Below are 13,778 nucleotides of genomic sequence, written 5' to 3'. Positions count from 1 at the left end.
GACTTCCTCAAATTTAGGAACTGCTGGTTGCAAGGTAGGGCGGACTTTGTTGATATTATGCACCAAGTGTATGTCGATGTAGGGGGGACTTCTCCACACTTAGGCACCACGTGTTTTACTTTTTGATCTGATTCTTGGCACTTCACTTATTACCTTGGGCGAACTTTCTTAACTTCATGCACCTTACACTCAATCAAGGGCAGTGTTGACCTGTTTTTTTGACAGCATCGAACACCGAATAAAGTTACCAACGGTCACCTTACCCTCTCTTGATCAAAATTAGTCCGTATGCTAAGATTGCACAAAAGTTCAAACGGCTAATTCCAAGGTTCCTCCAGTGCGTGGACGTGACTCAGTTGATTGATGGGTTTGCTGTTAACCCAAGGGGCCTTACGTGTGTTCAATTGAAGAAGATAATAAACTTATGCAAGCTCAAGGATTTCTATATGGATGATTTGCAATGAAAGCCGTAATTTTTGATTTTTTGATTTTTCGAAATATGCAGAAAGTAAATGAGAGTAGGGTAGAGAGAACTAGGCTAGAGCTAATCTAATCCTAAGAACAGGAGACATGATCACTCATGTAGAATCAAACCACACTTCGCTTCACCAACAGAGCACAACTACGCGAAGGCGGTGCAATCTTCAAAGGGTATGTAGAGGTTTTTCAGATCACCAATATTGACCATCGAATCGAACAATCTTCACTGATGATCGAAGTTAAGTGTACACACATAACAAAAAGGCTCAGGCTAACTTTGCATGGTATGCAACAATCAACTGCACACCAAAAGTATGAGCTCGGATTGTGCAACAAGTAATCCTATCAAATCTGGTTCTCCTAACAACATGTAAGCAAATCTATTCTAACTGAAGAGACCAAGACCATGCAAATTGCTAAAATAGAACAAGAATACACCATCAAAATCGAACAATGTATTAAGTTGGCTACTTCAACAATCCTGATGCAACAATCTCAGATAATAATCTCTCTCCCTTACAAATGAGGGGGGTCACCCCTTTATATAGGCCTCAGGCCATGCAAACCCTAATTAGGGTTTCACCTTAGAAGATTCCCCACTCAAGATGCAACAAGGTGGGAATCAACAATGAATGCCCCATAAAGCCCATATACAATTATTTCATGAACCCAAAATGGCGTCCACTAGTGCATTAAATGCACCCCACTATACCGGTCATGCCCAAAATACAATAAACATCCCCTTGCAAGAAATAAATGCCCATCATTCTTCATGCGACAACGACATGAACGAAGAATCTGTGATAGAATCATAAATAAGGTGGCTGCATGCAAGAAGATTCCTCATGCGATGACGACATGCATTGACTGGACCACCACTTAGTCAAAAATTCCCCCAGCAGTAAATATGCCACCCCTATTCAACTAAAAGATTCTCGTCCAAGAATGGACGACCATTATCCCGTTGATTTATGGCGTAGGCAATGAATTTATTGACGACCGCTTTCAGCTCTCCGATGGAGACACTTGGCACATTTTCAATATCGAATTCCATCAAGGCATTTTTTTCCCCGCTCTTGGAAAATAAGCTTTCCCATTCCATCACGATTTCCTGTGTCTTCTTCATTATACTGGAAAATGAAGAAACATTTGCAAAGTGTTCCTTAGGGAATGAACCTACGAAAAAGAACTCGTGCAACTGAGATTTCAGGGAGTTCACTCTTATTCCATCGTCATTGAGTTTCCTTACGAACAATGCCTCAATTGCACTGATGATTTCCTTTTGTACCCCTCTGATGGAATCTTTCAAAGTTAAGGACTCTATGCTGAATTTATCGAAGGTGTTCTTTCCTGAGCAAACGATGTAGAACCATCGGGGAAAGTCATAAGCTTCATTCTCCTGAATTACTTTCCCATCAATTAGAATTTGCCTTGGAATCTTTGTCAGAGCCCCGAGCTGCGGAATGGTTAAGTCTTGGTATACATGCACATCTTCCCACAATCCTTCTGCTGTCTCCAATCTGCTCAGGAGGGCCACAAACTTTGAATGAAGCTGAGCCAGGTCTTCGATGAATTTTCCCACTTCAATGTAAACATCCTTTATCCATTCCCTGGAATTCTATGCTATTGCTCTAATAACTTCCGCATCATCAACAACTTCCTTAGGAAGGGAAGAAAGAGGAATGAATGAAGGACCTGCCTCCCTGAGTGGCCTTTTAAAACTTCTGATGTATTGGCATAGGGCTCTATTTTCTTCCCTCAACCTCTTACACTTCGCGTTTGATTTCAGCATCTTTTCCTTCACGGCTAAGGAAGATTCTTCAAAGTCTCCCATTACTTGACTTGTGGAAGCATGGCCAAGATCAATCTGTCTGATAACATAATCTTCCTGCCTGATTTCGTTCCTGTCTTTGTCCACTGCAGGCTCAACAATGTGCAGGGTCCGGTATCCAGACTCATCCCTTACAACCTTAGAGAATTTCCGGGGAGCCTTCTTTTTTGCTTGTTGATCCATCCTTTTCAACAATTCTTCTAACTCTTGGGCTGGATCGATTTCTTTTTTTGGTTCCTTTCTTAGTCTTCCTATCAACCAATCTGGAGCGGGGATGGAGTGACTATGAACCTCCACATGCTCCTGCTCCTGTGATTCTTCTTCCATTTTGCCAAGGATAACTTCCACGAAGCTATCCTGACGAGTCTCTTCCTGGTGTGGGGGACTTTCTAGTCTTTGACTTCTTGGCTGATTGTGTCCGTGTGAAGTGTTAATGCTGAGTATATCTGGTGCCGAAATGTTTTCTGGAGGTGGACCTGTTGGATGTGAAATTTTTTTCTACTTCTTGTACACTCGAGGAACTCGCTGGTGAATGCTCCCTCTCTATCCTTGCTCTCTTTTGTGGAGGTTCCTCCTGCTGGACTTCTTGTTGAACCTCCTATGGAACTTCCTGCTGAATATCCTTCTTCCTTGTTGTCCTTGGTCTCTTCGGGGCATTTTTCCCCTTATCAATCTGGACTTCCCCTCCTGCCTGGGCCTGTGAAGAGGCCTTCGTTGCCTCACTATGGGAATCTAGACTTCCCATTAGCTAATGAGTCAAATGAACATTTCCTTCTGCCAACCTCCTTATCTACCGGTCAACCCAATGCCTAGTGAATTTCAGCACTGGTCTGGCCAGGACATTCAAATCATCAATTTCGGGCTTTGACCAATCTGGCAACTGAATGGGCTGATCTTTTACTTTCTCAAATTCAGGTTGCACTAAATCTGAATCCTCCTTCACCTGATCTGGTACCTGATAAATTTCACTTATCCTGATGGTGTCAAGGGGTAGTCTGGAATGCATTTTCTTCCGAACCTCAAGGTCATCCTCGACACATGCCCAATAATCTTCTAAGTGAAATTTGCGTATGAATTTCATGCCAACAACCTTCCTGATTTGGCGGCAAGGATCATATTGGGCCCTGGAGATATAAAATGGTAGGCGATAGAATGCCAAATCCCCTGCTGCACTCTCAGCGGCCTCCAAGCCTGGGCATATTTCCATGAAGTGACCTAGGACAACTGAGAATTCAATTGATTGCTTCTTCTTCTTCTTTTGCAGTTGATCATAGGCTGTTAATTGCCTCATGATCTCCAACAATATGAGCTTGTTTGATGGATACCTCGGCAGCTTGTATGACTGAAACGAAAATCTCTACGTCTTGATGTAGGTGAATTTAGGGAATTGTAAGAATGTAGCACCATACTCTTGGACCAAGGCACTTGCTTGCGGCGACACCCTTACGTGCAACTTCTTTTGCATAAGCCGTGTCAAGTACATAGTGAAGGTGTCATTCGCCAACCTATAAGAACTAACATTGTGAAGATGCAACTGAGGATAACACTCGTATACTTTCAGCTACGCTGGTCCGCAACCCATGATTCCACTTACTGGCAGACCATCAAATCCTCCCTTTCGCGCAAGCATATAGATTAGATAGGAGCTCATATAGAAGGACTGAGACCTTTTTTTTAAAAAGTTTTTTAGCTGTTCGTGCAAGTAATGACTAATCAATCTGGCCCAGTCAACTAACCCATTTGCATTCATGATCTCGCCTATGTAGAAGAACATCCATGTTTCAAAGTTCACAGAATGTGAACACCCCATTACTCTGCTCAACATCTTTATCAGGTCCACATACTCCTGCTTGAACTCAAAGATAGTGAGAGTCTTTGGCATCTTGGAGGCATGCATTCTAGGCTTCAACAACCATTGTTTATTAATCAAGGTGGACCTGCTTCATATACTGCCTTAGCTCTGCTGCTGGTCCTGTATGTCATGGAATAGTGTGAAGGAATTCCAAAAGCCTCACCAATTGACTACGGAGTCAATGTCGCCAGCAACTTGCCATCTGACGTTGAAATTGTCTTCCGCTCCAGATTATAATGTTCTGCACACTCCAGAATCAAGTTTGGACACTGAATAGCAGAAGGAAAACGAGCTGCCGCAACAATTCCACTCTTGACAATTTTGACAGCTGTTGGTGATGGACTGTGCCCCGCTGTCCCGAGCATTCTGAACTTGAATGTAGCCAGATTGAATGTGCCCAAATGTGTATCACTAATTTCCTCCCATCTGGAATTCATCTGGGAATGAGGAAGGAAACCTTTCATCTCTGCCTTGATCAATGCCTGCTTGGAGAGGGTAGCTGCCTTGCTTGATTCCGACATCGTGAAAAAGCACCTTGGAAATGATGAAAACAAAGACTAAGTATGACTTCTCTTCACTTCTCCAATTCTTCTTTCTTGAATCCTTCACATGAGAAATGAAATGCCTCTCCATGCTTATATAGAAACCTTCACAAATCGTACTGCTAAGTTAGGAGGCATCAATTTAGCAATTGAATTTATGATGCGTCATACTTTCCCAATCACTACACCATGCAAAAGAAACTTCCCTTGTGAGTGAGTTCAAATTTAGAAGTTTCATTTAATGCACTAAGTTATGCGTCATACTTGGAAGATTCCCTTTGCCAACTCATTAACTCCCACTCTTTCAAATTTCAGAGGGAAATTGAAAGATTCTTTAAGATTCGCTTGATTTTCATTCTAATTTGTTGCCTTTTGCTTCTGAAGGAATTTTCACCCTCTTTTCATCATCCCCTATTTTTTAGGGATCCTCCTAAGATTTAGGAGCCACATTCATTGGATAGAGAAATTCCCCACGATTCCGAATCTATATAATTTTCCACATTTTGATAAGATTCAGTGTCTAAAAAATAGAAAATCCAAAAATTTTTCCGATGGGTTTTTTACTCTTGATTCCTTCTTGACCCTTTTGACTTTCATTCATGCCTTAGATAAATTTTCGATTTTCAAGCTTGAGCATGGAATTCACCATGTCTTGGAATTAATCATTTACGAGCACATTTGTGTGCATGGGCGCAGATTCCAGTTGGGAAGGAAATTTCATGCTTTTCACATTTTCCATGACTACCTAAGCCTAGCGCCTTCTTCATGCCTTAGAGGCTATTTTGACCAAGTCAAGGATTACTTGACTTTTCATGAATTCTTGCTTGTGGAGGAATTTCATTGAATGTTGAATCCTCCATGACCCCTCCATTTTGGCGCCCTGTTGAGTGTTTGGGCGGAATTTATTTGAATATTGAATCCTCCATGACCCCTCCATTTTGGCGCCCTGCTGAGTGTTTGGGCGGAATTTTATTGTGAAGGAGGAATTTCATTGTTCTTTGTGAATTCCAGGGCATATAAACTTTAGCGCCCAATTCCATTTCATGGTGCTATTTCTTCACATCCATGGATTCTTGCAATTTTCAACCTCTCCTTGCATGCTTCATTCTGGCGCCTGTCCTTGGCTTGGGGCGAATTTTTACTATGAAGGAGGAATTCATCTTTTCATGTTTCTTTCGGACTTGGATGGATTTTGAGCCTCTTTCGGATCGGGCCACCATAGAAGAACTTGAGGTGATTTCTCAGACTTAGACAAATTTCTTGAGCTTTCCATTTCAGGAATGGGCTTCTAGCACTTAACCATTTTCTGACTCTCCCTGTCTGCTTTCTGACTTTCTGGAATTAGAAGTAGTTGCAAATGCCTGATCTTTGTCACCTTGCCCGAATGGTCATGTCAGAACAAACTTTCCAAAAACAGAATCCTTTGAAGTGTCAGTGTTAGATCCCTAGACAGGACACATGAATGACTTACTATAAATAGAAACTTACTAAAAATATAAATTACTAAAAATAGTAAGTTTGATTTTTGGCAAAATGATGACATTCTGGGACTCAATAAAATCCCTAAAAAATAGGAACTTTCTAAAAATAGAAAGTGGCTCCGTTTTGGCTCAAATTTAACGGGGAGGTTCCTTGAAGGGTCCTGATTCCAGTTGTATGTTTAGTTTCTTCAAAACCCTAACATAAACCCCTAAAATCTAGGACAAAAGGCAAAAACCCTAAAAAAAAAACATGCCCTAGACTTCACCAAAGTCGCTCAAACGAAAAGTAGACTAAATCAAAAATGACCTTCGAACACTTGCAAAGCAGAGAGATTGACAAGACCGCCACCAAAACCCACAAAAACCAAGGCCAAACGACCAAAAGGGCCCAAAAGTTAGGGGGTCTCTATCTGGGATGGGGTGATGTGTGATTAGGTCACAACAGGCGGACTTGGTGAACCTTAGGAACCATGGAGAGCGAACTTCATCAGCTTCATGCCAGTTTGCTTCTTTGCTAGGTGGACTTGCCTTGACTTAGGAACCATCTTCATGTCCTTGGGCGGACTTTGTGATCGTTAGGAACCAAGGATAAGCGGACTTCAAGAATCTTGTGTACCAAGTTAAGGGCGGAGTTCATCATTCTTGTGCACCATATCATCAACTAAGGGCGGAGTTCATGAGATTTAGGCATCATGACTTATCACCTTGGGCAGACTTTATCACTTCCTTGCACCATGGTGAGGGCGGAGTTGGATCATCTTTCTCTTAGACAAGGGCGGACTTGGTGAACCTTAGGAACCATGGAGAGCGGACTTCATCAAATTTGTGCACTCAACTCTTGATAGGGCGGACTTTGCCAACTTCAGGAACCAAGACAAGGGTGGCCTTCATGAACTTCATAACCCATTGCTTCATTTTCAAGGCGGATTTCACCAAAATCAGGGACCAAGGAGGGCGGACTTTGTGAATTTCAGGAACCACATGATCAAAACTTGAAATTTCCATAACTTGTGCAATTTTTGTCGGATCATCTTGAAATTTGAAAACCACCTCCCATTTATCCATCAAATTCCTCAGGATCCCTAAAATTTAGGAACTCAGCTTTTTGGGTTAAAACTTGGATTTTAGGAGGAATTTGCCGATTATTTTCAGTGAATCTCAGAGCCAACAATGCAAACCCTAGAACCCCTTTCCAAAAATAGAAAAAAACAAGCATCCCTAAAAAATAGGAAAAAACTTTCTAAAAACAGCCACTTTAGGGATTGCACTTAAAATGCCAAAAACGAAACTTCCTAAAAAATAGGAAAAAGCAAAAAAGCAAAACTTTCCAAAAATAGAAAGTTGTCCAAATTAGCTCATATCAAATGTGAACTTCGTCCTTTGGGCTTTCTAGACACAATGATGACGTCTAGACTCTGTTCTAAGCATGGTTTGCACACACTGACTCATAATGTTCAAAACTCAGGCCACTCAAAACTAACAATCTTGGCAGTATTGATGCTGGAAGGTCCCAAGGCTCTAACAAAAACCCTAGAAAGCAGGAAAAAGGGAGGGTCCCCATTTGCAATGGGGCAATGTGTGAAAAAGGTCACAACATCTAGCGCCAACCCGAATAAATGTTCTTGAACATTCCTAAGATAAAACCTATTTCAAACCTAGAATCAAAAATTAATTATAGCTAACTTTGTTAATTTTAAGCAATCAGATGTTAATTTAACCAATTAGATTATAATCAGAGTGTGCATAAACAGTAACAGCAATAAAACACAAGACACAAGACACAAGACACCAATACCCTTGGAAAACCTTCCTCTTGGAGGTGAAAAACCCAGCCTTTAAATGTGATTTGTATTATCTCAAATGTAGACAGTTTACAAGGCAATGACTTATCTAAGATTGCTGTTCAAGATATCGGTGATGAATGCAGCCCTTCATTAACATCCGCTGATTAGGAGGAGCAGCAGATGTTCAGATCAGATTCGCAAAAGAGATCTTATGAAGAGCTTTGACATCTTCGCCACAATCAACTTTGAAGAGTTTGCACAATCGCCTTATACAAGTTTGCATGAGGAAGGATCGCTGCTAGGAGAGCAGATAGCATTTGATTATTATTGTGTGTTCAAATGACTTCATCTTGAAGTGGTTATATATCAATATTTTGGCGCCAATTATCCTAAAGTCGGCTTGCATGTTAATAATGTTATATTGTCATTGTACATTTCCCACGTTAGACATTTGGGTCCAGCCCAATAGTCATTGAATTGCCTTTCTACATTGCCTTTGGGCCCAGCCCAATAACATATGTAATTCCCTTTACACGTTACATTTGGGTCCAGCCCAATAATATATTTAATTGCTTCCCACGTTACATTTGGGTCCAGCCCAATAACAAATTTAATTGAGATAATACATATGAATTTTAATTGTCATTTGACAACATTAAAATTCGATAATCAGGTATCCAAACTAGCTAACATTTTCAACAAACTTACCCGTCGGCTAAGAAAGGGTACTCAAAAAGGAAGAGGAATCCTAGATTGTATCAAGATCTTTCGTCCTTCAATTACAAGTGTGTGCAAATGCATTCATTCCCGTCTCAAAAGAGCAAGATGACTCTTCGGTTCCATCATGGCAAGTTATGTAGTTTTAAGTGTTTTGTCTTAACTCCAAAAGCAGCCTTGGATAGAGCCTCGCTGCCAGCCCGAATTGTTCTTCATTTTCTGTCTCTGTCACGGTTACTTGTTAATTAGGTAGCGTTCCATTTTTTTCAATTTCATCCAGCAATTCCTCCATGACTGTGAACATTGGATCAAGCGCCGACGCGAAATGCATTTCATATTCTGTTTCCATCTTGGTAGCCCATTGATTGTCAAACATTCCATCTTGTTCATGCATGATTGGACTTTTTCCTCAAGGACTATTCCTTCTTGAAGTGCACCTTCTCTATTTTGAACTAAGTCCTTTATTTCTGGCTCTTGATGATCTTCAATAACTTACAATTCTGTATATTCATTTGCTTCCATATGCTGACAACTGCCTTAGGCGGTTCCCCTTGCTTGGATTTATTCCATTTCTTCTTTGATCTTTATTCCAATGGCTTCTCGTTTTAGTGTGATGTAGGAACAATCTTCATCCACTTGAATGCTTGATTCAATATCTTCTTCCGATTTTCTTCCTTCATAACCTGATGATGTCACGATGCTTTGTTCTTTTGATGCAGGGTTAAGATGCTCGTTCCAGATGCATTTCCTTGGCAATTCTGATAATCCTAAGTAACATCTAGCTTGGTTGATGGCCTCCTCACATATAGAACAAGTGAATTCTGAATGTGGTTCATTGTGAATCCTACACCAACGAGGAAGCAACATGCCCTTCAAGTGAATATTACCTTGTTCTATCTGATTTTGAATTCTAAGTACAAACCTTGAGAAAGGATCATTTCCATTGCCCTCATCGTCAGGCTTTATGCACAATTCTGGTTTTGGAACATCCCAAAAGAAAATTTTTCCTTGTAGAGCCAATTCTAACCTTGACAAGAATGTCAAGCAATTGATCTCATCATGTTCGGTCGTTTCATGAATCCGGCACCTCCCTGGTACGGCAAATTGTGAACACTGTGATTATCCTTGCTTGTTATGCCTGTATATGTGTATTCTCATGTGTGATATGGAGGAAGTGGCAAGGAGAAATGAAGAGATTGCCTAAGATCTTGGAACTTTGTTTGGGGAAGTTCTCAGGTGTATAAGATTGCCTAAGAGTTTGGAACTCTGGGTACATTCTCAGTATTGGAAGATTGCCTTGGAATTAGGATTTCTTAGGGTCTCTTGATTTCAGATTGCCTCGGTACTCACTATTTGAGAAACTGAGATATACCTAGGAATAAAGATATTTCCTCAATGCACTACAGAACATCCTGAGTTTGAAACTCTTGGGAAGTTCTCAGGTGTATCAAAATGCCATTGTGTTTGGAACTCTAGGTAGTTTTTTATGGAAAGACTAATTATCCCACATGATAAAACAAGATACCTAAACTGGGGAAAATGTTATAAATATATTCATAAAGAGTGGAGTGAAGTATGTATCTGCAGAAAACAAGTACTTCTGCATGTGTTGAAAGACCATGTTTGGTCAAGGCATTTGCCCATGCAGCCCTGGATTTGACCTTTTTCGACACACACACTTTATTTAAAAAAGAAGATCTGTTTCTGTTCTTGACCGGTTTTTTTATTTTCAGAAATATTAGAACCACAGATTGTTTTTTTTAAGAACTCATTTCAGTTTTTCATAAGTTTCAGATTGTAGTTTACAACGTTTTCAGATGACACTTACATAACAGAGATTCTAGGCATTGTTTTAGAGCATCACGCTTGTCTCATATTTCCTGTCAGATTCAGAGATCTGATGTTTTCTAGTTTTAGATTTTTAAGGTTTTGAATAGCTATAGAAAGTTTTAAGTTGGACTTGTATTGTGGCTTTTTATTCTACTTCTCCGACTAGCAACACTCGAGGCAATGTCATTGCATAAAAGAACTGGAATGTATTCATCTACTTTCCCCTTTATCCTTCATATTATTATTCCTGTGAGTGAGCTGCCAAGTTGGGCCTTACTCTTGGAAGTTTGTAGTTAGAGCTCTGGTACTATTTTGTTGAGGCACAACATTGTTGTTACCTGCGCCCTTTTAAACACATTAAATTTTGTGATATTTCTGCTAGAAAAGTTTCCCATAAATTCAACCACATTTTGTAGCTTAATCATTTCAATTCTTTTATTAACAGAGATGCCGGTTCATAATGTCATTTCTCTGCTAGTGATGCTGATAAAATGACAAACAAGCCTACTATAATCGTCTTTCTATGGATGCCTAGAAATATTGCACTTTCATCTGTGCATCACACCTTTATTTTTTCTGGTTCCCAGATTGTAGGGGAGCTAGGTGTCCCAATGAAGAAAGCTTTTTGTTTTTGGTGTAATTCCCTTTTTCAAACTCTGCTGAACATTCGAGAGTGGGTGGAAAAGGGTTCTTAAGCTTGCATTTAATTAAGATTATAATACATTAATAAAATTTTAAATCTGATGGTATATTTTTGTATTAAATTTGTTAATTTTGCAATATATTAAAATTTGTATATTTGAATATTGTTATTGTTTTCCTATTTCAAAATTAATCATGCATTCATTTTATTTGATCTTTGACCAAGTCAAATTTCTTATAGTAGGGTAGAGAAGTCTCTTGGTTCTGGGGATAAGTTTCCCTGAAAACATGAACAGAAACTCAGTCCCTGTTTTGGGGACACTGGCGGGATGTGGGAAAAATTCCCCATGAGATTCCTGAGTTCTAATAATGCATGCTCCCATTCTCCTATTCTTTTTCTCTTAGGTCCTGGAAAAAACAGGGTAGGGATCTCGAGGGTGTCCCTAGTATTGCTTAAAACACTTATTTAACCACACAATTGGAAGGCTTATGAGTTGTAATACAACGGCAGATTTGGGTGTGAGCCACTACAAGTCTTGTATAATGAGTCTATACTCCAGCTAATTTGCCACAAATAGGAAATGCTGAGTGAGGAAATTTGCATATATTTTGTAACATAAGTGCTTAGTATACAAACAACCATGCTGGAAAGTAGTTACCCTATTTTTTTCTTTTGATAATTCAGGAGATATTGCTAGTCTAGAACATTACTGATACAAGATTGAATTTACCTGGATATATCAGCTGAAAAGAAAATGTAAACTTCTTTTATAAATGATTGCACAATGGAAAACATATCTTCACTTTTGCTGCTAGACAAGAATGTGTTTTGTTGCCAATTCCTTTCCAGTATTCTTTACCTTATAATTGAGCTCACATGTAATGTATCTACATTCATTCATATCCAGTAAGTGTTTGTTGCATCGTATAAGCTCTGCTGTTCGTGTTAGTTTTGTTTTAAATGTGTCATGGGTCTAATTCTTTCCCTGTATGCCAGGTTTTCTTATGCTTTGGAAACTCTGTTGCTTCTACACGCTTCCTCCTTCAAGATGAGTTCAATATCCAAACAACAAAGTGTGACAATTTTATCATTGTAAGCAGTAACAAATTTGTGTTCCTTTACCGATGATTGTCAACTGGGAACTTATCCATAACCTCCTTGACTTTATCAGAAGCAACTATTATCTTCTGATTGATTTTTCCAACTTTGATAGATGATAAGAAGTCTAATGGTATTGCAGGGGTTCATGTTGTGCCTCCAACAATTGGCTTGTATCTTCTCTATCATTGCAGCTATTGTTGGCAGTGATGAAATCCAAGCTGCTTCACAATTGTTGAACTGTTTGTCAGACGGTGTTTATTGCACGTATGATAAATTAAACTGTAACCTTGTTTGAATATGCTAAAAGCATGTATTTTTTGTCCTTGAATCTCACTTTTTGTTTAAATCATTGCTGCATATGTAACTGAGAATTGTTTTATGTATTCTGCAGGGTTTGTGCATGCATGCAGGTATGTGCGTCATTACTAGTTAGCAATAACGAAGCATCCTATTTAGCAGATATACACAATTATGTTTAATTACTTTGTTTGATCTGTCTACAGACACAACACAAAGTCGAAATGGACAAACGAGATGGCAAGTTCGGACCAGTTGGAATGCAAGCACCTCCCATGCAACAGATGTCTCGCATTGATCAGGCTATACCACCTCCTGTTGGATACGCTCCTACTTATCCCGCTCAGCCTGCGTATGGACAGCCTGCATATCCACAACCATATGGTTACCCAAATCAGACCTATCCTCCTCAAGGATATCCTCCATCTGGATACCCTCCCGCAGGATATCCTCCTAAGTAATGTTTGGGGAGACCATTTATCTATGTTCTGTCTTCTGGCATGTGAACGATCTGATTCTTTGACTGAATTGTACGTACTCTTAAACTACGGTGTCATATTACTGTTTTGTTAACAGTATGAACATATTACAAACTGCTTTGTTGTATTAGTTGTGTAGGGAAACTTTGCATTTCTGTGGAGATAATAGTAAAATGATAAAGAGTTTCATAAGGTATTGCACATCGAATTAGCGCTAGTGGCAGGGATCAGCTTCTGTGGGTTTGTAATGTGGATGTTTTTAAGGATTAAATATTATTATGAGTGTGTAAAGTGGTTATTTGGAAATCCCTATTAATTATTTAAATTTTCAAGAGAGTACATGATGAATGGAGACCGTATTAAATGGCAGGTAGTACCTAGTAATATAAGACATAATGTATGGTTTCCACTCCTGTATTTGTTTTTTTTCAGAAGCTTAGCTTTAACGGTAACAATGTGTACATAGTATTTAATCCATAGTTCTAAAGAAGTGCACATATATGTAGAGATGTTTTATGCTTCTCCGCAAATTTATGTACCAAATTGTGCAAAGCATTAATAATGACACGAGGGTAGAATGCAACTTCTTTTTATATTCAATTCCATACTTAAAATTTAACTCTGTATAGGTAACTGCTTATCACAATGAATGGATATACAAACTCTTGATTAGTATCACTACCATCGACTTTCGCTCAATGTATGGTAATACGATTTCTGTTTTGTAGTAGTATCGTATCG

At 39.4% G+C, this 13,778-nt stretch overlaps 1 protein-coding gene across 2 annotated transcripts in view; it reads left to right on the top strand.

Annotated features, from left to right (window-relative positions):
• Nucleotides 1-13,365, top strand: part of LOC131061494 (uncharacterized) — a 60,267-nt gene extending 46,902 nt beyond the window's left edge. For both annotated transcript variants that reach the window (XM_057995196.2, XM_057995194.2), the window contains exons 6-9: nt 12,157-12,252; nt 12,401-12,525; nt 12,653-12,671; nt 12,765-13,365. In XM_057995196.2, coding sequence (XP_057851179.1) covers nt 12,157-12,252; nt 12,401-12,525; nt 12,653-12,671; nt 12,765-13,019 — 495 coding nt within the window. In that variant the 3' untranslated portion in view covers nt 13,020-13,365. The remainder of the gene's footprint in view (nt 1-12,156; nt 12,253-12,400; nt 12,526-12,652; nt 12,672-12,764) is intronic.
• The last annotated feature ends 413 nt before the right edge of the window (nt 13,366-13,778 follow it).

This window comes from Cryptomeria japonica, chromosome 8, assembly GCF_030272615.1.
Source record: "Cryptomeria japonica chromosome 8, Sugi_1.0, whole genome shotgun sequence".
In the NCBI taxonomy this organism is placed as follows: domain Eukaryota; kingdom Viridiplantae; phylum Streptophyta; class Pinopsida; order Cupressales; family Cupressaceae; genus Cryptomeria; species Cryptomeria japonica.
This window is presented reverse-complemented; position numbering and strand designations above follow the sequence as displayed.